This window comes from Bombina bombina, chromosome 7 (assembly GCF_027579735.1).
Source record: "Bombina bombina isolate aBomBom1 chromosome 7, aBomBom1.pri, whole genome shotgun sequence".
NCBI classification, from domain to species: Eukaryota; Metazoa; Chordata; class Amphibia; order Anura; family Bombinatoridae; genus Bombina; species Bombina bombina.
The window spans coordinates 39714342-39739133 of record NC_069505.1 but is presented as its reverse complement, the minus strand read 5'-3'; the positions used below and the strand labels follow the sequence as shown (position 1 = coordinate 39739133).

The window sequence follows — 24792 nt, the reverse complement described above, 5'->3', positions numbered from 1 at the left end:
TGGGTACTTTAGGTTTTTTAGTGTTAGTTTTTTTTATTTTGGGGGGTTTGGTCGGTGGGGGGTTTAACTGTTAGGGGAGATTTAGTAATTTTTAAATGTAAGAGAGCTGTTTAACTTAGGGCAATGCCCTACAAAATGCCCCTATAAGGGCTATTGGTAGTTTAGTTTAAGGGGTGTTTCTATTTTGGGGGGGCTTTTTAAATTTAAAGGGATTAGGTTTAATTTTTTTTATTTTTGATAATTTTATTTTTTTTCTTTAATTTTAGATTATTTTTTTTTGTAATTTAATGTTAGGTTTTATTTAAGTGTAACTTAGTATTGGGGTTAATTTAGGGGGTGTTAGGTTAGGGGGCTTAGTAATTAAAATGAGATATTTGCGTTGTGGGGGAGTTGGCGATTTAGGAATTAATAGGTTAATTAGGTTTATTGTGATGTGGGGATTTGGCGGTTTAGGGGTTAATAGGTTAATTAGGTTTATTGCAATGTTGGGAGTTGGCGGTTTAGGGGTTAATTAGGTTTTTTGCGATGTGGGGGTTTGCGGTCTAGGTGTTTGTTAATACTTTGTGCGGGAGGTTAGGATTTTTTTTGTTATACTTCGTGCAGGCGGTTACATGTTTTTGTTTATTTCTTGTGGACGGTTACGTGTTTTTTCGATATTTTGTGCTGGTGGTTGCGGGTTTTTTTAAATTTATTTTTTAAGGCTTCGGGTTGCCTACGCTGCATCCAGGTGGATTCCCGAAAATGGCAGGGTGGTAAAAGAATCCAACTTCTTTTGGCTGCCTTGCGCAGCCAACATTCCTTTGAGGATGCGTGTACAACTGGCGACACCGACGGACGCGTTACAAACGCGATTATAGTATAGATAAGTGCATTGGAACCCTTTGCAAGTAGATGAAAACATGTAAAATTATATTTATGAGTAGGGTGTTAGGTTTTTTCCATTTTTCACGCTCCATTGACTTCTATGGGGGAATACATTAACGTGGTCGATATATCAGACTTTTTGTGCGCCTCGGGATAGTGTGCGAGCAAATTCATTTTATTTTCAACTTGTAATACACTCACTGCCTCGCGTGCGCAAAAAAACGTACTTCTAGCAGAGTTAGCGTGTGTAACCTAGTGTCTTCCAACTAATGGCCAGACTACAAGTGGAGCGCTAAATATTGTTTTCATGAAAGCAATATTTGCGCTCCACTGTGTAATACCAGCACACGCTAATGTGCGCTGGTATTACAAGCTGTCAGCAATGTGAACGCGAGCTTGCATTGCTGGGAAGCCTTGCGCTCATGAGAGCGCACTTTCATAAGCTCCAATGGGAGCCTCTTTTTTATGCCGTCATACACAGCACGGAACCTAAGCACAGCGAAGGGGGTAAGTAGTGCAGAAATGGCAGCAAATATAATTATATATGTATAAACATATAAATATCAATTTACAAGGAACACACAGTCCCCAAAGACCACAATGTAAAGGTACTTTTCAGTGCCTTTTTTCTAATACCCCACTCCCACCAACTTTACCCCCAAAATACTACCTATCCCATTTATTTTATTAAAAAATAAAGATGCTGATATCTTTATATTTTAATAAAATACACTTCACTGTATTTTAGGGGCATTTTTGGCACATTTATAAAATTAACCAGAGATCTGAACCCTGGTATGTAAACTTCACCTCTAATCTAGCCTTAAATTTCTATTGCGTTCTGCACTCCAGGTTGTGTATTTTTAAAGTGGATTTAATAAAATGTTGTCCCTACAAACTTAAACTGAGCCGGCCTGGGTTTGCACTTGATGTGGATTCCAGCATCTAAGGATCTGTGACACACAGGGCTCTCTGTAGTTTTGTCAAAAGGTTAACGGTCCTGTCTGGCATTTGTGCTAGCGTCACACTTCATATACCGTGCTTCAAGCGCGTTACTGACATTGTAGCTTTTGTATTTGTTTTATTTGTTTGATCTGCAAGATTCGTGTATTGCTCTCTTAAAGGGACATGATTCCCAAATGTTGAAACACTTGAAAGTGATGCAGCTCCCTTGGGCTCTGTGACACTGCCCTCTCCTGGATTCACTCTTATCTCTCTAACAGATCATTCTATGTCTCTTTTGCTGGTGACTCCTCCTCTCTATTGCCCCTGTCTGTTGAAGTACCTCAAGGCTCTGTCCTGGGTCATCTACTCTTTTCTATTTACACTTCCTCACTTGGTAAACGTATCAGTAGCTATGGCTTCAGCTATCACCTCTATGCTGATGATACCCAGATCTACCTTTCCACCCCTGCACTCTCTCCTTCTGTCCTTTCTCACATCAGCGACTGCTTATCTGGCATTTCCTCCTGGATGGCCTCTCACCACCTAAAACTAAACATGTCAAAGACCGAACTACTTCTAATCCCCCCCCCCCCCTCTAACTCTACTCCAGTTTCTAATTTTTCTATCACTGTTGGCGGCACCACTATCTCCCCATCACCCCAAGTCCGCTGCCTTGGAGTCACACTCAAATCTGTCCTTCATTCCCCACATCCAATTGCTCTCTTCATCCTGCCGCAACCACCTAGGCAATATCTCCAAAATTCGTCCGTTTCTGAGAGCTGAAACTCTCTCCCCCCTTTAATCCACCCTAAATGACTCTGCCAGGCTAATCCACCTCCCTCGACGCTCTGTATCTGCTGCACCTCTCTGTGAGTCCCTTCACTGGCTCCCCATTCACAGCAGAGTTAAATTCAAAATTCTCACCCTGACCTACAAAGCGCTCACCAATGCTGCCCCACCCTACCTGTGCTCACTCATCAACAAATATACTCCAGCCCGCCCCCTAATATCCAACAGGGACCCTCCTCCCATGCTAGACTACAGGACTTATCTTGTGCGGCACCAACCCTCTTGAACGCACTTCCTCGAGCTGTCAGACTTTCCCCTAACCTGTCCTCCTTTAAACGCTCCCTAAATAACCTTTTGTTCAGGGAAGTTTTCCAGCCAACCCAGAAACTAATGAATTTCACTAACCTAACAGCTGCCCTCACCTTTGCAGTCCCCACCTCCTGTTTCCCATCCTCCTACCCATCTAAAATGTCATTTCCCACAGGAATAGGGCCCTCAATCCCCCCTGTATTTGTCTGTAAAATGTTGTCTTTTATCGTATTGTTTCTCTATTACCCATGGGCAGCGCTGCGGAATCTGTTGGCGCTTTATAAATAAAGAATAATAATAATAGCTGTAAAAAGCTGACTAGAAAATATCTCCTGAACATCTCTATGTAAAAAAGGAAGATATTTTACCTCACATTTCCTCAGTAGCCACACCCCATTGTAAAGGGACTTTCAGCAGCCAATCAGGATGCTAGTCTTGGGACTTGCAAGGGAGTGTGCATCTGGCATGTGCAGGTACAGTCATGTTAGTTCCCTACTCAGTATAAGGAAGTTTACTAGGAAATCTCACTAGATTTCTGTAAGATCACAGCAAAGCTAAGTGTTACATCAGTACTGATAATGCTGATTAGCTTTTTTTTCTCTCTCAACTTGCTGCTGGACAATAGTTGAAAAATAACTGTACACAGAGCACTTACTATTAATAGCTGAAGAAATTTTGAGGTAAAATATCATTTTTTTACATAGAGATGTTCAAGTGATATTTTCTTGTAAGCTTTTTACAGTTATGCTGCATCATATTACAGTTAGTATACGGGTATTATGCCCCTTTAAATGTAGGTGATAATGGCAGGATGGTCCACTAACGATGCTTTTAGAAAAGAAGGTAAAACGAGGTTCAGTGAATTTGGAAGTTACAAGGTCCCTGTCGAACCTCACAAGCGTCTACGAATCTAGCCCTGGGTGTATTTTGTAATTACAAGGTGATAGACGTATCTTCTGCCCAAACTAATGAGTAGTCTGCCTTGAATTTTGGTACAGAAATAACCCTGAGAGCCTTTCAGTGCCATCTGAAAGAGTTTGCAAATCCAGTTTTCCATTTGAGAGAAATACCAGTTAAAAGTTGAAATATGAATAGATTTGTGCGCACGTGCGAGATAAAAGGAGAATAATAATACATTTAATGCTGTATATGTACCTAAAGCCCACGTAGTGCATGATCATACTTCCAGTCATTATGAGGACACAATACCAAACTAAACGCTTGTTCCTGCCCTTCCAGTTTCCCGAAGGCGCTTCCTGACGAACAGTGAACTGTGACCAATAACGGGATTTATCCTCGGAAGCAGACCTGAGAAAAGGAAGCAGAGAACGAAAGAGTATAAAAGGAAAGTGGACGATTTTTTTCGGCTAAGTGAAGATACTTGTTGAGAAATAAACATTGAAAATATTGGACTGTACTAGACTATAGCTTTTATTAGAAGCATTTTTTTATAATTCATGTATATTACAAAAATGCTTCTATTCAAAACTGAAATGCGTCCATGTGGATTCCAATTTTGTCTGGAATGTCCTATTAATCTCTCAGGCGATCCTCCTTAAAAAAAAAAGTCTTAACAAAGATGTCTAACCTTACACGCAAGTCCAGTTCTCTCTGCAAGATCTCTCACCATCCTTAAAGGGCTAAAATAGTAGAAAAATGAAATGCTCTAACAAATTAGCGCAAGTCATTTTTTGACTATTAAAGGGTCATAAAAGTCACCTTTATACTGTTATGATTCAGATAGTGCATTTTATTTTAACCCTTTTAACTACTGGGCCATTTCCACCCTTGTGCTGAGCTGTTTTGGAGTATTTAGATGCTTCCCACATTTAAGCGCCACTGTAGCTAAGTTTTCAGTGAGAAAATCACATGTATCATATTGTTTTGTTGGGGTTTTTTTGGCAGACCCAGCAGATTCACACTATACTGTTATTTTATGCAGATATCATGCACAAGTGTCTATGAATCTAGGTCACAGGCAGAGAGATTAATGCAGCTCTGGAGAGGTCAGGAGAAAGTTGGGGACAAGGAAAAAACAATGAGAACTAAGAAACAGAGGATAAATATACAAAAAAACTGTATAGCATGTGCACCTGGAATTTGATTCCCAGTTTCTGTGGTAGGTGCTGTGGCCCCCAGGGACCCAATTATCTCTTTGCAGAGCCCACAAAAGTTGGTCATACTGTCTTCGGGAGTTCTCTTTGCTCAGCACTTTATAGGCCTCATTTAACTGAACAAACTGCGAGTGCAGGAGTGGGTTCGACGGGTCCCTATCTGGATGTAACTGTTTACAAGAAGAGAATAAGAAACAGGATGATGTGTCCAGTGTTGCGACATTGCAAATAAATTGATTGACAGAAGACAGGGGGAGCAGATTGTTACCTTTTTTGACTGTGCAAAAAAAGCATTTTTGATCTCCTCGAGTGACGCGTTTCGCCTGACGCCCAATAGCTGATAATAATCCAAGGACGCTGAACTACAATAGAAAACACATATAAGTGCTGGTTACATTTCTGCAAAGAATGATTAAAATAAAAAAAAATAACCAAACTTGTAAAAAAAACACAATTTATGCTTACCTGATAAATTTATTTCTCTTGTGGTGTATCCAGTCCACGGATCATCCATTACTTGTGGGATATTCTCATTCCCAACAGGAAGTTGCAAGAGGACACCCACAGCAGAGCTGTAATATAGCTCCTCCCCTAACTGTCATAGCCAGTCATTCGACCGAAAAAAAGCCGAGAAAGGAGGAACCATAGGGTGTAGTGGTTACTGTAGTTTAAATTTAAAAATGACCTGCCTTAAAATGACAGGGCGGGCCGTGGACTGGATACACCACAAGAGAAATAAATTTATCAGGTAAGCATAAATTGTGTTTTCTCTTGTAAGGTGTATCCAGTCCACGGATCATCCATTACTTGTGGGATACCAATACCAAAGCTAAAGTACACGGATGAAGGGAGGGACAAGGCAGGAACTTAAATGGAAGGAACCACTGCCTGTAAAACCTTTCTCCCAAATATAGCCTCTGAAGAAGCAAAAGTATCAAATTTGTAAAATTTTGAAAAAGTATGAAGCGAAGACCAAGTCGCCGCCTTGCAAATCTGTTCAACAGAAGCCTCATTTTTAAAGGCCCAAGTGGAAGCCACAGCTCTAGTGGAATGAGCTGTAATCCTTTCAGGAGGCTGCTGTCCAGCAGTCTCATAGGCTAATCGGATTAAGCTTCTTAGCCAAAAAGAAAAAGAGGTTGCCAAAGCCTTTTGACCTCTCCTCTGTCCAGAGTAGACAACAAACAAAGCAGATGTTTGACGAAAATCTTTAGTAGCTTGTAAGTAAAACTTTAAAGCACAGACCACGTCCAGATTGTGTAACACAAGGATGGAACCAAAATCTCTTGATTGATATTCTTGTTAGATACCACCTTAGGTAAGAACCCAGGTTTGGTACGCAGGACTACCTTATCCGTATGAAAAATCAGATAAGGAGAATCACATTGTAAGGCAGATAGCTCAGAGACTCTACGAGCCGAGGAAATAGCTACCAAAAAAAAAAAGAACTTTCCAAGATAAAAGTTTGATATCTATGGAATGAAGAGGTTCAAACGGAACTCCTTGAAGAACCAAGTTTAAGCTCCATGGTGGAGCAACAGGTTTAAACACAGGCTTGATTCAAACTAAAGCCTGACAAAATGCCTGAACGTCTGGAACATCTGCCAGACGCTAGTGCAAAAAAATAGACAGAGCAAAAATCTGTCACTTTAAGAAACTAGCTGACAATCCTTTTTCCAAACCTTCTTGGAGAAAAGATAAAATCCTAGGAATCCTGACCTTACTCCATGAGTAACCCTTGGATTCACACCAATAAAGATATCTACACCATACCTTATGGTAAATTTTCCTGGGGACAGGCTTTCGTGCCTGTATTAAAGGGACAGTATACACTCATTTTCATATAACTGCATGTAATAGACACTACTATAAAGAATAAGATGCACAGATACTGATATAAAAATCCAGTATAAAATTGTTTAAAAACTTACTTAGAAGCTGTCAGTTTGGCTCTGTTGAAAAGCTAGCTGGAAAGCCCACTGCAAGTGGCAAATAAGACACTCCCCCCCCCTCCCCCTTCTTTTGCATATGAAAAGACCCTTTACACAAACAGGAGCAAGCTGGAGTAGGTAGTCGAGCGTATTCACATAAAACTTTGGGGCTTGGTTAGGAGTCTGAAAATCAGAGCAATGTTATTTAAAAATAAGCAAAACTATACATTAATTTAAAAAAAAAAACTTTATGGGCTATATAAATAGATTATCTACAAAACATTTATGCAAAGAAAAAATGAGTGTATAATGTCCCTTTAAGGTATCAATAACTGACTCGGAGAAGCCACGCTTTGATAAAATCAAGCATTCAATCTCCAGGCAGTCAGCCTCAGAGAAATTAGATTTGGATGGTTGAAAGGACCCTGAAGTAGAAGGTCCTGTCTCAGAGGCAGAGACCATGGTGGAAAGGATGACATGTCCACTAGATCTGCATACCAGGTCCTGCGTGGCCACGCAGGTGCTATCAGAATCACCGATGCTCTCTCATGCTTGATCTTGGCAATCAGTCGAGGGAGCAGAGGAAACGGTGGAAACACATAAGCCAGGTTGAAAGACCAGGGCGCTGCTAGAGTATCTATCAGTGTCGCCTTGGGATCCCTGGACCTGGATCCGTAACACGGAAGCTTGGCGTTCTGGCAAGACGCCATGAGATCCAGTTCTGGTTTGCCCCAACGGAGAATCAGTTGTGCAAATACCTCCGGATGGAGTTCCCACTCTCCCGGATGAAAAGTCTGACGACTTAGAAAATCCGCCTCCCAGTGCTCTACACCTGGGATATGGATAGCTGATAGGTGGCAAGAGTGAATCTCTGCCCAGTGAATTATTTTTGAAACTTCTAACATCTCTAGGGAACTTCTTGTTCCCCCTCGATGGTTGATGTAAGCTACAGTCGTGATGTTGACCGACTGAAATCTGAACCTCAGAGTTGCTAACTGAGGCCAAACCTGAAGAGCCTTGAATATCGCTCTTAGTTCCAGAATATTTATTGGAAGGAGAGACTCCTCCTGAGTCCACGATCCCTGAGCCTTCAGGGAGTTCCAGACTGCACCCCAACCTAGAAGGCTGGCATTTGTTGTTACAATAGTCCAATCTGGCCTGCGAAGGTCATACCTTTGGACAGATGGACCCGAGATAGCCACCAGGGAAGAGGATCCCTGGTCTCTTGGTCCAGATTCAGTTGAGGGGCCAAATCTGTGTAATCCCCGCTCCACTGACTGAGCCTGCATAGTTGCAGCGGTCTGAGATGTAAGCGTGCAAACGGCACTATGTCCATTGCCGCTACCATTAAGCCGATTACTTCCATACACTGAGCCACCAAAGGGCGCAGAATGGAATGAAGAACCCAACAGGAATTTAGAAGCTTTGATAACCTGGACTCCGTCAAGGTAAATTTTCATTTCTACAGAATCTATCAGAGTCCCTAGAAAGGAAACTCTTGTGAGTGGGGATAGAGAACACTTTTCCTCGTTCACTTTCCACCCATGCGACCTTAGAAATGCCAGTACTACGTCCGTATGAGACTTGGCAATTTGGAAGTTTGACGCCTGTATCAGGATGTCGTCTAAATAAGGGGCTACTGCTATGCCCCGCGGCCTTAGGACCGCCAAAAGCGACCCTAGAACCTTTGTAAAGATTCTTGGGGCTGTAGCTAATCCAAAGGGAAGAGCTACAACTGTTAATGCCTGTCTTGAAAGGCAAATCTGAGAAACCGATGATGATCTTTGTGTATCGGAATGTGAAGATAAGCATCCTTTAGATCCACTGTAGTCATATATTGACCCTCCTGGATCAGTGGTAGGATGGTACGAATAGTTTTCATCTTGAACGACGGAACTTTGAGGAATTTGTTTAAGATCTTTAGATCCAAAATCGGTCTGAAGGCTCCCTCTTTTTTGGGAACCACAAACAGATTTGAGTAAAAACCCTGTTCCTGTTCCTCCTTTGGAACTGGATGGATCACTCCCATAACTAGGAGGTCTCGTACACAGTGTAAGAATGCCTCACTCTTTATCTGGTTTGCAGATAATTGTGAAAGGTGAAATCTCCCTTTTGGGGGGAAGCTTTGAAGTCCAGAAGATATCCCTGGGATATAATTTCCAACGCCCAGGGATCCTGAACATCTCTTGCCCACGCCTGGGCGAAGAGTGAAAGTCTGCCCCCTACTAGATCCGTTACCGGATAGGGGGTCGTTCCTTCATGCTGTCTTAGAGGCAGCAGCAGGCTTTTTGACCTGCTTACCTTTTTTCCAGGTCTGGTTTGGTCTCCAGACCGTCTTGGATTGAGCAAAAGTTTCCTCTTGTTTATTATTAGAGGAAGTTGATGCCGCACCTGCCTTGAAGTTTCGAAAGGCAGGAAAATTAGACTGTTTGGCCCTAGATTTGGACCTGTCCTGAGGAAGGGCACAACCTTTTCCTCCCGTGATATCAGCAATAATCTCCTTCAAACCAGGCCCGAATAGGGTCTTGAAGGGAATGTTAAGTAGCTTAGATTTTAAAGTCACGTCAGTTGACCATGATTTAAGCCATAGCGCTCTGTGCGCCTGTATAGCAAAACCAGAATTCTTAGCTGTTAGTTTATTCAAATGAACAATGGCATCAGAAATAAAATAATTGGCTAGCTTAAGTGCTCTAAGGAGTTTCTACCTGTAAAGCCTCTTCCAGAGACTCAAACCAGTACGCCGCAGCAGCAGTGACAGGGGCAATGCATGCAATGGGCTGTAGGATAAAACCTTGTTGAATAAATATTTTCTTAAGGTAACCTTTTAATTTTTTATCCATTGGCTCTAAAAAAGCACAACTGTCCTCGACAGGGATAGTAGTACGCTTTGCTAGAGTAGAAACTGCTCCCTCCACCTTAGGGACTGTCTGCCATAAGTCCCGTGTGGTGGCGTCTATTGGAAAACATTTTTCTAAAAATAGGAGGGGAAGAGAACGGCACACCTGGTCTATCCCATTCCTTATTAATAATTTCTGTAAACCTTTTAGGTATTGGAAAAACATCAGTACACACCGGCACTGCAAAGCATTTATCCAGTCTACAAAATTTCTCTGGCACTGCAATGGTTTCACAGTCATTCAGAGCAGCTAAAACCTCCCTAAGTAACACGAGGAGGTGTTCAAGCTTAAATTTAAATGTAGAAATATTAGAATCAGGTATCTTTCCTGAGTCATTAACATCACCCACTGACTGAAGCTCTCCTTCCTCAGCTTCTGCATATTGTGAGGCAGTATCAGACATGGTTCTTAAAGCGTCAGTATGCTCTGCATTTTGTCTCACCCCAGAGCTATCTCGCTAACCTCTAAGTTCAGGTAGTCTGGCTAATACCGCTGACAGTGTATTATCCATGACTGCCGCCATCTCTTGTATAGTAAACGCTATGGGCGCCCTAGATGTACTTGGCGCCATTTGAGCATGAGTCCCTTGGGCGGGAGTCAAAGGGTCTGACACGTGGGGAGAGTTAGTCGGCATAACTTTCCCCTCGTCAGATTCCTCCGGTGATAATTTTTTTAAAAACAGAATATGATCTTTATTGCATAAAATGAAATCAGTACATTTGGTACACATTCTAAGAGGGGGTTCCACCATGGCTTTTAAACATAATAAACAAGGAGTTTCTTCTATGTCAGACATGTTTATACAGACTAGCAATGAGACTAGCAAGCTTGGAAAACACTTTAAATCAAGTTAACAAGCAAATATAAAAAACGGTACTGTGCCTTTAAGAGAAACAAATTTTGTCAGAATTTGAAAAACAGTGAAAAAATGCAGTAAATCAAACGAAATGTTTACAGTGTATGTAATAGGCTAACAGAGCATTGCACCCACTTGCAAATGGATGATTAACCCCTTAGTTCAAAAAACGGATAAAAAAAAAACTAAATAGACTTTTTTTTTTTTTTTTTTAACAGTCACAACTTAACTTACATTAATCCGGTATCAGCAGCATTTTCTAGTGTTTTCCATCTCTAGAAAAAATTATAATTGCACATACCTGATAGCAGAATAAACTGCACGCCATTCTCTCGCTGAAGTTACCTCATCTGTGTAATCCCCTCAGACATATGTGAGAATAGCAATGGATCTTAGTTACAACCTGCTAAGATCATAGAAACCTCAGGCAGATTCTTCTTCTATTTACTGCCTGAGATAAAATAGCACAACTCCGGTACTATTTAAAAATAACAAACTTTTGATTGAAGAAAATAAACTAGCTATATTTAACCACTCTCTCCTACAACGTCCTAGCTTGTTGAGAGTTGCAAGAGAATGACTGGCTATGACAGTTAGGGGAGGAGCTATATTACAGCTCTGCTGTGGGTGTCCTCTTGCAACTTCCTGTTGGGAATGAGAATATCCCACAAGTAATGGATGATCCGTGGACTGGATACACCTTACAAGAGAAATGTCGGCTATATGAGGGTTAAAGGGATAGTAAACACCAAAAATGTTTATGGTTTAAAAAGATAGATTATCCCTTTATTTACCATTCCCCAGTTTTGCATAACCAACACAGTTTTATTAATACACTTTTTACCTCTGTGATTACCTTGTATTTAAAGGGACATAATACTCATATGCTTGAAACTGATGCAGTATAACTGTAAAAAGCTGACAGGAAAATATCACCTGAGCATCTCTATGTAAAAAAGAAGATATTTTACTTCACAATTTCCTCAGCTCAGCAGAGTAAGTTCTGTGTAAAAATAAAATAAAATGAAGAAATAAACAGCAGCCAATCAGCATCAGCAGTGCTGAGGTCATGGACTCTTTTACTGTGATCTCATGAGATTTCATAGTAAACTTCCTTAAACTGAATAGGGAAATAACATGAGAGTTTAATATCCCTTTAAGCTTTCTAATTATCAAAACTTAAAAAACTTGCAAACTTCTCATTCTGTTACTCATGGAAGAAACTGTTGGAAGAAAGTGAAGCTGACACGTTATTGGTGGCACCTCCGTTGGTTACGTGCAAGCAGAAGGTTCCTCACCGTGTGTAGGTCCTTGAACCACATTGACCAATTGCTGAGCAGAGCGGGGCTCCTCTTCTGTAGATGACCCGGCATTGCATCATGGGGGCATGTTCAAGTCTAGAGATAAGGATAACAAGACTAATGAGATCACCATGACCTGTATAGACAAAGGCAGAAAATATAACATCTCGACCATGAGATGGTCACCAGTCAGAGTCATATTCTTCTGAAAATGAACAGCCAATCAGAACATTGAAGAGCCAGACATATCTTTTAGGAACCTGGGAATCGTTTAAAGGGACAGCCAACACCAAAATTGTAATTGTTTAAAAATATAAATAATTACTTTACTACCCATTCCCCAGCTTTGTACAACCAACGTTGTTATATTAATATACTTTATAACCTTTAAACCTCTAAATTTCTGCCTGTTTCTAAGCCACTATAGACAGCCTCTAATCATGTGCTTTTTATTTGCTTTACACAACAGGAGACTGCTAGTTCATGTGGGCCATATAGATAACACTGTGCTCTCTCCCGTGGATTTGTGGATGACACAGCACTAATTGGCTAAAATGCAAGTCAATAGATAATCAATAAAAAGTCATGTGATCAGGGGGCAGTCTGCAGAGGCTTAGATACAAGGTAATCACAGAGGTAAAAAGTGTATTAATATAACAGTGATTGGTTATGCACAACTGGGGAATGGGTAATAAAGGGATTATCTATTTTTTAAACAATAAAAAAGTGTTGTTAACTGTCCCTTTAATACAGTGAGAGATTACTTTTTGGAGTCAAAACTAGAAGTTTAGGAGTCAAAGATCCCTGGCTCCAAGAAAGTTCCGTTTAAAAAAAAAAAAAATCATCAAGTCAGATTTATAAAAAGGTAATAAAATACTATAATATTAATGAAAAGTCTCAAAAGTGAACTCCATACTAATATATAAAATACAACTGGCATAAAAGTCATCGTGATTTAAAGGGACATGAAAAATCTTCTTTCATGAATCAGACAGAGCATACCATTTTAAACTTTCAAATGTACTTATATTATCAAATGTGCTTTATTCTTTTGGTATCTTTTGTTGAATAAGCTGGGAGCTAGCTGAGCACATCAGCTGAGCCAATGACAAGAGGCATATATGTGCAGCCACCAATCAGCAGTTAGCCCCTAGTAGTGCATTGCTGCTCTTGATCCTACCTAGGTATGCGTTTTAACAAAGGATACCAAGAAAACAAAGCAAATGATAGATAATAGAAGTAATTTGTTAACTTAAAGGGACACTGAACCCAAATTTTTTCTTTCATGATTCAGATAGAGCATGCAATTTTAAGCAACTTTCTAATTTACTCCTATTATCAAAGTTTCTTCATTCTCTTGGTATCTTTATTTGAACTGTAAGAAAGTAAGTTTAGATGCCGGCCCATTTTTAGTGAACAACCTGGGTTGCCCTTGCTGATTGGTGGATAAATTCATCCACCAATAAAAAAGTGCTGTCCAGAGTACTGAAACAAAAAAACTTAGATGCCTTCTTTTTCAAATAAAGATAGCTAGAGAACAAAGAAAAATTGATAATAGGAGTAAATTAGAAAGTTGCTTAACATTGCATGCTCTATCTGAATCACAAAAGAAAAAATTTGGGTTCAGTGTCCCTTTAATCTGAATCATGAAAGTTTCATTTTGACGTTACCATTCCTTTAAATGGACACCGTACTTAAAGGGACAGTATACACTCATTTTCATACAACTGCATGTAGTAGACACTACTATTAAAGGGACAGTATACACTCATTTTCATATAACTGCATGTAATAGACACTACTATAAAGAATAATATGCACAGATACTGATATAAAAATCCAGTATAAAACTCTTTAAAAATGTACTTAGAAGCTGTCAGTTTGGCTCTGTTAAAAAGGTTAGCTGGAAAGCCCACTGCAAGTGGCAAATAAGACCCTCCCCCTTCTTTTGCATATGAAAAGACCCTTTACACAAACAGGAGCAAGCTGGAGATGGTAGCTGACGGTATTCACATAAAACTTTGGGGCTTGGTTAGGAGTCTGAAAATCAGAGCAATGTTATTTAAAAATAAGCAAAACTAAACATTTATTTAAAAAACAAACTTTATGGGCTATATAAATAGATCCTCTACAAAACATTTATGCAAAGAAAAAATGAGTGTATAATGTCCCTTTAAATTTGCTATTGTCCAAATGAAAAATCAGCATTTAACTATGATGTGAGGTTTTCTAAAAAATGTACAGTAAAAAGGATTTAAACTGAAACCAACACGACAGTATCACTTGTGTACTTCCTGCTCAAGCTCATTGGCTAATTCTGCTAGTTCCTGGTGGGAAGCAACATAGATAATGCATATTAACGGAATATAAGAAGAGCGTGGGGGAGTCTACAGCACTATATGACAGAGCTTATAAATAGTGCTTTATTAACCACTAAATACAATGTAATAAGCATAGTATTGAGGTTTATCCCCCGTCTCACTCTAGACATGGCAACCGCCATATTGAAATCTAGCTTTTCACTCCAGTGCTGATGCGTTTGCATATGTGCAGTAACTCTCCTTCAGAGACCCGAAGTGTAACCTAGGTTTCAAAATAGCAGCGCCAGCAACCATAATTAGAAGAAGGTGCGTGACTAAACCCATTTTTTTCTTTCATGATTCAAATAGAGCAGCAATTTTAAGCAACTTTCTAATTTACTCCTATTAATTTTTCTTCGGCCGGACCATTTTTGGTTCAGAACCCTGGATAGCGCTTGCTGATTGGTGGCTACATTTAGCCACCAATCAGCAAGCGCAACCCAGGTGCTTAACCAAAAATAGGTCGACTCCCAAGCTTACATTCTTGCTTTCAAATAAAGATAGCAAGAGAAAGGAAAAAATGATAATAGGAGTAAATTAGAAAGTTGCTTAAAATTGCTGTTCTATTTGAATCATGAAAGATTATCCCTTTAATGTCAAAGGGATGGTTTAGTCAAAATTTACCTTTCATGATTCAGATAGAACAGCAATTTTAAGCAACTTTCTAATGTATTTATATTATCTTATTTGCTTTGTTCTCTTGGTATTCTTTGTTGAAAACTAAAGCTAGGTAGGCTGATAGGAGTGTGCACGTCTATAGCAGTCTACAGTAGCAGTGTTTGTAACTATGTATAACTTGCTATAAACAATATTGCAAACACAGCTGCCAGGTGGCTTAAGACACGTGCACGCTCCTGAGCTCACCTTGGGTTACTCTTTAACAAAGGATATCAAGAGAACTATACAAAATTGATGATATAAGAAAATTGGAAAGTTGTTTAAAATTTCATGTTCTATTCATAATTATGACTTACTATCCCATTAATAATGTTAAACCGTGTACATACACTACTGCTAGGTATGGCCTTCAACAAAGGATACCATAAGAAGGAAGTAAATTGGAAAGTTTTTTTTAACCCCTTGGTGATGCACCCTGTACGTTGACAGTCATTTTTCTATGTTGGGGTTTAATAGCACGGCTCTCGCCACTAGCCCAATGCCACCAGGAGGGTTTCATGTTGTAATAGCGTGGTCTAGCCACTTTCGGCAGGACCTGCGCTATTACAGGGCCAAACACCCCTTAAGGACATGTGACGTAAAAGGTACGTCCTGTTCGTTACGGGGTTAAAATAGGTAAACTCTGTGAATCATGAAAGAAAAAAAAAATGGGGTTAGCTGAGTCATTTAATCAGCTGAATTAATTTCTAGTGGTGTCCTTTAAGGGTCAGTTCTTAAATATAGATAAGTGCATTTTTGCTCAAAATGCTGGCATATCTAGATATTATGTGCCCGTGCAGTGTAAAAGCTCTCACTGAAACACTGAAAGTTACAAGTGTATTGCAGTTTTAAAGTGAATGCTAAAGTGCCTGATTTTTAAAAATTCGATTTTAAACAGAGGCACTTTAATTCATTAAAATTTACATTTCACTCCTGTTGTGAAAAAAACTTACCTTTTAAACTTGACAGCTGCTCCAGCTTCCTCCGGTCGTCGCAAGCCATTTCTGATGTCAGAAATGATGGATAGGTCATCCTCCAATCACGGCCCCCCCCCCCCCCCCCCCCGGGTGAATAAGTGTCTAATACAATGCCGTGATTGGAGGAAGCCGGATTCCTAATTTTAGACCCAGGAAGAGGCTTTGCGACGGGTGGAGGAAGCTGGAGCAGCTGTCAAGTTTAAAAGGTAAGTTTTTTTTTCACAACACGAGTGAAATGTAAATTTTAATGAATTAAAGTGCCTCTGTTTAAAATCGAATTTTTAAAAACCGGGCACTTTACAATCAAAATTTACATTCACTTTAACTGAAATGTCTTTATAGGGATAGGGAAATTAAAATTAAACAGGCATGATTCAGACAGAGCATATTTTAAGGCACTTTAAAATGTACTTCTGTTTTCAAATGTACTTTGTTCTCTTGGTATCAGTTGTTAAAAAATAATATGTACATATCCTAAACCAGTGGGAGCTAGCTGGTGATTGGTGCCTGCACACATTTGTTTCTTGTGATTGGCTAACTAGATGTGTTCAGCTGCCAATAGTGCATTGCAACTTCTTCAGCAAAAGATATAAAGAGAATGAAGCACATTTGATAGCAGAGTAAATTGGAATTCTTTTTTTTTTTTTTAAATTGTATGTTCTATCTAAATCCTGAAAATAAATATTTGCGTTTCATGTTCCTTTAAAGGGACAGTATACACCAATTTTCATATAACTGCATGTAATAGACACTACTTTAAGGAAGAATATGCACAGGTACTGATATAAACATCCAGTATAAAACCTTTTAAAAACTTACTTAGAAGCTCCCAGTTTAGCACTGCTGAAAAGGTTAGGCAGGGACACCCACTGAAATGTGCTGGATAGCAAAAAGAGAAAATCCCCCCTCCCCTGCATATGAAAAGACCCTTTGCACAAACAGGAGCAAGCTGGAGTAGGTAGACAACAGTCTACTTCTAACACTTTGTGGCTTGGTTAGGAGTCTGAAAATCAGCACAATGTAATTTAAAAATAAGCAAAACTATTCATTTTTACAACAAAAAAGCTGTATAGGCTGTATGAATGGGTCATCTACAAAACAGTTATGCAAAGAAAAATCTAGTGTGCGATGTCCCTTTAAGTCACTGGTTTTCAAACCTGTCCTCGGGCCTCTCTAACAGGCCAGCTTTTAAGGATATCTGAAATAGAGCACAGGTGATATAATCAGCCGATATGGTTATTTTACTTGCTTTCATTCAAGGTAATCCTGTAAATCTGGCCTTATGGGGAGGGCTGCGGAAAGGTTTGAAAACTAGTGCTTAGAGTTACTGGAAACGTTATCAGTTCACCTATCTAAAACATATACCCATTGCACAATTGCTTTACACAGTAATGATTATATACTGTATATATATATATTCTAGCACTGCGGAATCTGTTGGCGCTCTACAAATAACCGATAATAATAATAAATAATAATATATATATTACTTTACACGATTGTAAAATAAAATTATGCATAGTACAACAAACTTGGCAATTTACTTTGATCTATTTAGTCCCTTTCACTGTAATTGAAATCTGATAATTGGCCTCATCAGCGGAGGTGATAAAATAAAATATGCTGCAAGAATGCAAGTTTTGCTAAGCTGCATGACAGTGGCTAGCTAGTTTCTACTCCAGTAAATAGTCTGAATTGGCTCCTGCAAATAAGGCAAGTGAATGGGAAATTTAAAAAACAATTACAGCAAACAAGGTGTAAATGTATTCCCAGGGTTTTCACATTTGGTCAGTATGTTAATTTATTGAAAGACAATAGCAATTTCTTGTAATTACAAGATGCTGAGTAATAACAATTAATGAGTAATAGATTTAGTGTATTTTATTGAAGAGGGGGAAATAACCTAAATCACCTATTTAACCCTGTGTGCCCTGCTTTCTACACCTATGGAGGAATAAACCCATTATGCAAATGAACTGTCACTTAAACAAAAAAAGTCTTGGGGTGGAGAACACTTACTCCCCATATAACAATATTAGTAGCCAGTTAGTATTTATTTACAGTACCTGACTATACACTGTATGTGCTCCCCAGGAGCTGTCTTCACATTTACTTTATGTGTTTCCTGTTTAGTTCCATAATCACTTTTTGTCTATTATTTGATTGGTGGAGTTGTTCCCTAACTTCATTATCTCTTCAATCCCATTGGTTGTCTGTTGCAAACTAGGACGTCTATTGGTTCAAACACTACCCATATTAACCTTCTCGCTTACTGGTAAGGTGATAGGGAAGGGGTAAAAACCACATTTTGATTGGTCAATAAATAAAATCACACCTACATTCCGGATATGCCGTTCTGTCATTGGCCGACTGCTCTTTCACTCACGGTCTATTCAAACATATCATTGGTTATACTAGAACCAAGGTAGCTCATTGGTCTATGCCTCTGTATGTGCAAAAAAAGTCCCGCCCCATAGACTATTACACAACTGACTTTCAGCTATAACCTTTCACCGGTTTCGGCTCCCGCAGCCGGATGTCACATACTCCGTTACTAACGTTCCCGTTTGACGTTTGCAACAAAACATTATGCAAACAAGGGAAAATGACGTATCAACGTACCATAACTGCAGCTGTCACTTCAAGAGCGTGCGCATGCGCAGCTTCTAGTCACGATGTCATTGGTTGTGATGTTTTAGATACGCCGGTTTTACCAACCAATCATCTAGTAGGGGCGGGATTGAGAATTCCTGTCAGGTAGATACATAGCTCTGATATATTGTTATGTGTAAAAATTTGTATAGTTTGTCTATAGTAATGTGTGTAATATGTATAGTGTGTGTCTATAGTAATGTGTATAATATGTATAGTGTGTGTCTATAGTAATGTGTATAGTGTATCTCTCTATAGTAATGTGTATAATATGTATAGTGTGTGTCTATAGTAATGTGTATAATATGTATAGTTTGTGTGTCTATAGTAATGTGTGTAATATTATCTATAGTGTGTGTGTCTATAGTAATGTGTGTAATATTATCTATAGTGTGTGTGTCTATAGTAATGTGTGTAATATTATCTATAGTGTGTGTGTCTATAGTAATGTGTGTAATAATATGTATAGTGTGTGTGTCTATAGTAATGTGTATAGTGTATCTGTCTATAGTAATGTGTATAATATGTATAGTGTGTGTCTATAGTAATGTGTATAGTGTATCTCTCTATAGTAATGTGTATAATATGTATAGTTTGTGTGTCTATAGTAATGTGTGTAATATTATCTATAGTGTGTGTGTGTCTATAGTAATGTGTGTAATATTATCTATAGTGTGTGTGTGTCTATAGTAATGTGTGTAATATTATCTATAGTGTGTGTGTCTATAGTAATGTGTGTAATATTATCTATAGTGTGTGTGTCTATAGTAATGTGTGTAATAATATGTATAGTGTGTGTGTCTATAGTAATGTGTATAGTGTATCTGTCTATAGTAATGTGTATAATATGTATAGTGTGTGTCTATAGTAATGTGTATAGTGTATCTCTCTATAGTAATGTGTATAATATGTATAGTGTGTGTCTATAGTAATGTGTATAATATGTATAGTTTGTGTGTCTATAGTAATGTGTGTAATAATATGTATAGTGTGTGTGTCTATAGTAATGTGTGTAATAATATGTATAGTGTGTGTGTCTATAGTAATGTGTATAGTGTATCTGTCTATAGTAATGTGTATAATATGTATAGTGTGTGTCTATAGTAATGTGTATAGTGTATCTCTCTATAGTAATGTGTATAATATGTATAGTGTGTGTCTATAGTAATGTGTATAATATGTATAGTTTGTGTGTCTATAGTAATGTGTGTAATATTATCTATAGTGTGTGTGTCTATAGTAATGTGTATAATATGTATAGTGTGTGTGTCTATAGTAATGTGTGTAATAATATGTATAGTGTGTGTGTCTATAGTAATGTGTGTAATAATATGTATAGTGTGTGTGTCTATAGTAATGTGTGTAATAATATGTATAGTGTGTGTGTCTATAGTAATGTGTGTAATAATATGTATAGTGTGTGTGTCTATAGTAATGTGTATAGTGTATCTCTCTATAGTAATGTGTATAATATGTATAGTGTGTGTCTATGGTAATGTGTATAGTGTATCTGTCTATAGTAATGTGTGTAATAATGTATAGTGTGTGTGTGTCTATGGTAATGTGTATAATGTGTGTCTATGGTAATGTGTATGATATGTATAGTGTGTGTCTATGGTAATATGTATAATATGTATAGTGTGTGTCTATAGTAATGTGTGTAATAATATGTATAGTGTGTGTCTATAGTAATGTGTATAATATGTATAGTTTGTGTGTCTATAGTAATGTGTGTAATATGTATAGTGTGTGTGTCTATAGTAATGTGTGTAATAATATGTATAGTGTGTGTGTCTATAGTAATATGTATAGTTTGTGTGTCTATAGTAATGTGTGTAATATTATCTATAGTGTGTGTGTCTATAATAATGTGTGTAATAATATGTATAGTGTGTGTGACTATAGTAATGTGTGTAATAATATGTATAGTGTGTGTGACTATAGTAATGTGTGTAATAATATGTATAGTGTGTGTGTGTCTATAGTAATATGTATAGTTTGTGTGTCTATAGTAATGTGTGTAATATTATCTATAGTGTGTGTGTGTCTATAGTAATGTGTGTAATAATATGTATAATGTGTGTCTATAGTAATGTGTAATAATATGTATAGTGTGTGTTTATAGTAATGTGTGTAATATTATCTATAGTGTGTGTGTCTATAGTAATGTGTATATGTATAGTGTGTGTGTGTGTCTATAGTAATGTGTGTAATATGTATAGTGTGTGTCTATAGTAATGTGTATAATATGTATAGTTTGTGTGTCTATAGTAATGTGTGTAATATTATCTATAGTGTGTGTGTAATATGTATAATGTGTGTCTATAGTAATGTGTGTAATATTATCTATAGTGTGTGTGTCTATAGTAATGTGTATAATATGTATAGTGTGTGTGTCTATAGTAATGTGTGTAATATGTATAATGTGTGCCTATAGTAATGTGTAATATGTATAGTGTGTGTCTATAGTAATGTGTGTAATATTATCTATAGTGTGTGTGTCTATAGTAATGTGTATAATATGTATAGTGTGTGTGTCTATAGTAATGTGTATAATATGTATAGTGTGTGTGTCTATAGTAATGTGTATCATATGTATAGTGTGTGTGTCTATAGTAATGTGTATCATATGTATAGTTTGTGTGTCTATAGTAATGTGTGTAATAATATGTATAGTGTGTGTCTATAGTAATGTGTAATAATATGTATAGTGTGTGTCTATAGTTTGTGTGTCTATAGTAATGTGTGTAATATTATCTATAGTGTGTGTGTCTATATAGTAATGTGTATAATATGTATAGTGTGTGTCTATAGTAATGTGTATAGTGTATCTGTCTATAGTAATGTGTGTAATAATATGTATAATGTGTGTCTATAGTAATGTGTATAATATGTATAGTGTGTGTCTATGGTAATGTGTATAGTGTATCTGTCTATTTTATTGTGTGTAATAATATGTATAGTGTGTGTCTATGGTAATGTGTATAGTGTATCTGTCTATAGTAATGTGTGTAATAATATGTATAATGTGTATAGTGTGTGTCTATGGTAATGTGTATAGTGTATCTGTCTATAGTATTGTGTGTAATAATATGTATAGTGTGTGTCTATGGTAATGTGTATAATGTGTATAGTGTGTGTCTATGGTAATGTGTATAATATGTATAGTGTGTGTCTATGGTAATGTGTATCTGTCTATAGTAATGTGTGTAATAATATATATATATAGTGTGTGTGTCTATAGTAATGTGTAATAATATGTATAGTGTGTGTGTCTATAGTAATGTGTATAATATGTATAGTGTGTGTGTCTATAGTAATGTGTATAATATGTATAGTGTGTGTCTATAGTAATGTGTATAGTGTGTGTGTAATAATATGTATAGTGTGTCTATAGTAATGTGTGTCTATAGTAATGTGTATAGTGTGTCTGTCTATAGTAATGTGTGTGTGTGTCTATAGTAATGTGTGTATGTGTCTATAGTAATGTGTATAGTGTATGCATCTATAGTAATGGGTGTCTAATACTGTGTATAGTGTATGTGTGTCTATAGTAATATGTGTAATAATGTGTGACTTTGTGTCTCATTAGTAATGTGTGTAATAATGTGTATAGTGTGTGTCTATAGTAATGTGTGTAATAATGTAGGTGTATATTGTGTGCCTATATTAATGTGTGTAATAATGTATGTCTATAGTAATGTGTATAGTGTGTGTGTCTATAGTAATGATGTGTATAGTGTGTGTCTATAGTAATGTGTATACTGTGTGTCTATAGTAATGTGTGTAATAATGTGTATAGTGTGTCTATAGTAATGTGTGTGTCTGTCTCATTAGTAATGTGTATAGTGTGTGTCTATAGTAATGTGTGTAATAATGTGTATAGTGTGTGTCTATAGTAATGTGCGTGTCTGTCTCATTAGTAATGTGTGTATAGTGTGTGTGTCTATAGTAATGTGTGTGTATAGTGTGTCTATAGTAATGTGTGTGTCTATAGTAATGTGTGTGTGTCTATAGTAATAATGTGTATAGTGTGTGTCTATAGTCATGTGTGTAATAATGTGTATAGTGTGTGTGACTATAGTAATGTGTATAGTGTACGTGTCTGTCTATAGTGTGTGTAATAATGTGTATAGTGTGTGCCTATAGTAATGTGTATAGTGTGTGTAAGTCTATAGTAATGTGTGTAATAATATGTATAGTGTATCTGTCTATAGTAATGTGTATAATATGTATAGTGTGTGTCTATGGTAATGTGTGTAATAATGTGTATAGTGTATCTGTCTATAGTAATGCGTGTAATAATATGTATAGTGTGTGTGTCTATAGTAATGTGTGTAATAATATGTATAGTGTGTGTGTGTATTATATGTATAGTGTGTGTGTCTATAGTAATGTGTATAATATGTATAGTGTATCTGTCTATAGTAATGTGTATACTATGTATTGTGTGTGTGTGTATATAGTAATGTGTGTAATAATGTATGTCTATAGTAATGTGTATAGTGTGTTTGTCTATAGTAATGTGTGTAATAATGTGTATAGTGTGTGTCTATAGTAATATGTATATTGTGTGTGTGTGTGAGTCTAAAGTCATGTGTGTAATAATGTGTGTGTGTAATAATGTGTATAGTGTGTCTATAGTGTGTGTAATAATGTGTATAGTGTGTGCCTATAGTAATGTGTATAGTGTGTGTAAGTCTATAGTAATGTGTGTAATATGTATAGTGTATCTGTCCATAGTAATGTGTGTAATAATATGTATAGTGTGTGTCTATAGTAATGTGTATAATATCTATAGTGTATCTGTCTATAGTAATGCGTGTAATAATATGTATAGTAATGTGTGTAATAATATGTATAGTGTGTGTGTGTCTATAGTAATGTGTATACTATGTATAGTGTATCTGTCTATAGTAATGTGTGTAATAATATGTATAGTGTGTGTATAATATGTATAGTTTATCTGTCTATAGTAATGTGTGTGTGTGTCTATAGTAATGTGTATAGTGTATGCATCTATAGTAATGGGTGTGTAATACTGTGTATAGTGTATGTGTGTGTCTATAGTAATGTGTGTAATAATGTGTGACTTTGTGTCTCATTAGTAATGTGTGTAATAATGTGTATAGTGTGTGTCTATAGTAATGTGTGTAATAATGTATGTGTATATTGTGTGCCTATAGTAATGTGTGTAATAATGTATGTCTATAGTAATGTGTATAGTGTGTGTGTCTATAGTAATGATGTGTATAGTGTGTGTGTGTGTCTATAGTAATGATGTGTATAGTGTGTGTCTATAGTAATGTGTGTAGTAATGTGTATACTGTGTGTCTATAGTAATGTGTGTAATAATGTGTATAGTGTGTCTATAGTAATGTGTGTGTCTGTCTCATTAGTAATGTGTATAGTGTGTGTCTATAGTAATGTGTGTGTCTATAGTTATGTGTCTATAGTAATGTGTGTGTGTGTCTATAGTAATTGTGTATAGTGTGTGTGTCTATAGTAATGTGTATAGTGTGTGTCTATAGTAATGTGCGTGTCTGTCTCATTAGTAATGTGTGTATAGTGTGTCTATAGTAATGTGTGTAATAATGTGTGTGTCTATAGTAATAATGTGTATAGTGTGTGTGCCTATAGTAATGTGTATAGTGTGTGTAAGTCTATAGTAATGTGTGTAATAATATGTATAGTGTATCTGTCTATAGTAATGTGTGTAATAATGTGTATAGTGTATCTGTCTATAGTAATGCGTGTAATAATATGTATAGTGTGTGTGTGTGTGTATTATATGTATAGTGTATGTGTCTATAGTAATGTGTATAATATGTATAGTGTATCTGTCTATAGTAATGTGTATACTATGTATAGTGTGTGTCTATGTATTGTGTGTGTCTATAGTAATATGTGTATAGTGTGTGTCTATAGTAATGTGTATATTGTGTGTGTGTGAGTCTAAAGTCGTGTGTAATAATGTGTATAGTGTGTGACTATAGTAATGTGTATAGTGTATGTGTATAGTGTGTGCCTATAGTAATGTGTATAGTGTGTGTATGTGTATAATGTGTGTAATAATATGTATAGTGTATCTGTCTATAGTAATGTGTATAGTGTATCTGTCTATAGTAATGCGTGTAATAATA

The 24792-nt window shown here is 37.1% G+C and overlaps 2 protein-coding genes across 4 annotated transcripts in view; one reads left to right on the top strand and one right to left on the bottom strand.

Moving 5' to 3' along the window:
• Positions 1–18675, bottom strand: part of DNAJC4 (DnaJ heat shock protein family (Hsp40) member C4) — a 38966-nt gene extending 20291 nt beyond the window's left edge. Inside the window, exons 1-5 of one of the 3 annotated variants that reach the window (XM_053720056.1) lie at positions 18620–18675; positions 12001–12099; positions 5290–5383; positions 5001–5191; positions 4063–4215 (exon numbers count right to left, since the gene is read on the bottom strand). In XM_053720056.1, the coding sequence (XP_053576031.1) occupies positions 4063–4215; positions 5001–5191; positions 5290–5383; positions 12001–12083 (521 nt within the window). In that variant the 5' untranslated portion in view covers positions 12084–12099; positions 18620–18675. Of the gene's footprint in view, positions 1–4062; positions 4216–5000; positions 5192–5289; positions 5384–12000; positions 12100–18063; positions 18212–18619 lie in introns of those variants that run through there. The other 2 variants (XM_053720057.1, XM_053720055.1) reach the window with 2 other exon arrangements.
• Positions 18512–24792, top strand: part of NUDT22 (nudix hydrolase 22) — an 83028-nt gene continuing 76747 nt past the window's right edge. Inside the window, exon 1 of the mRNA XM_053720054.1 lies at positions 18512–18754. The gene's annotated coding sequence lies outside the window, so the exon portion shown is untranslated. The remainder of the gene's footprint in view (positions 18755–24792) is intronic.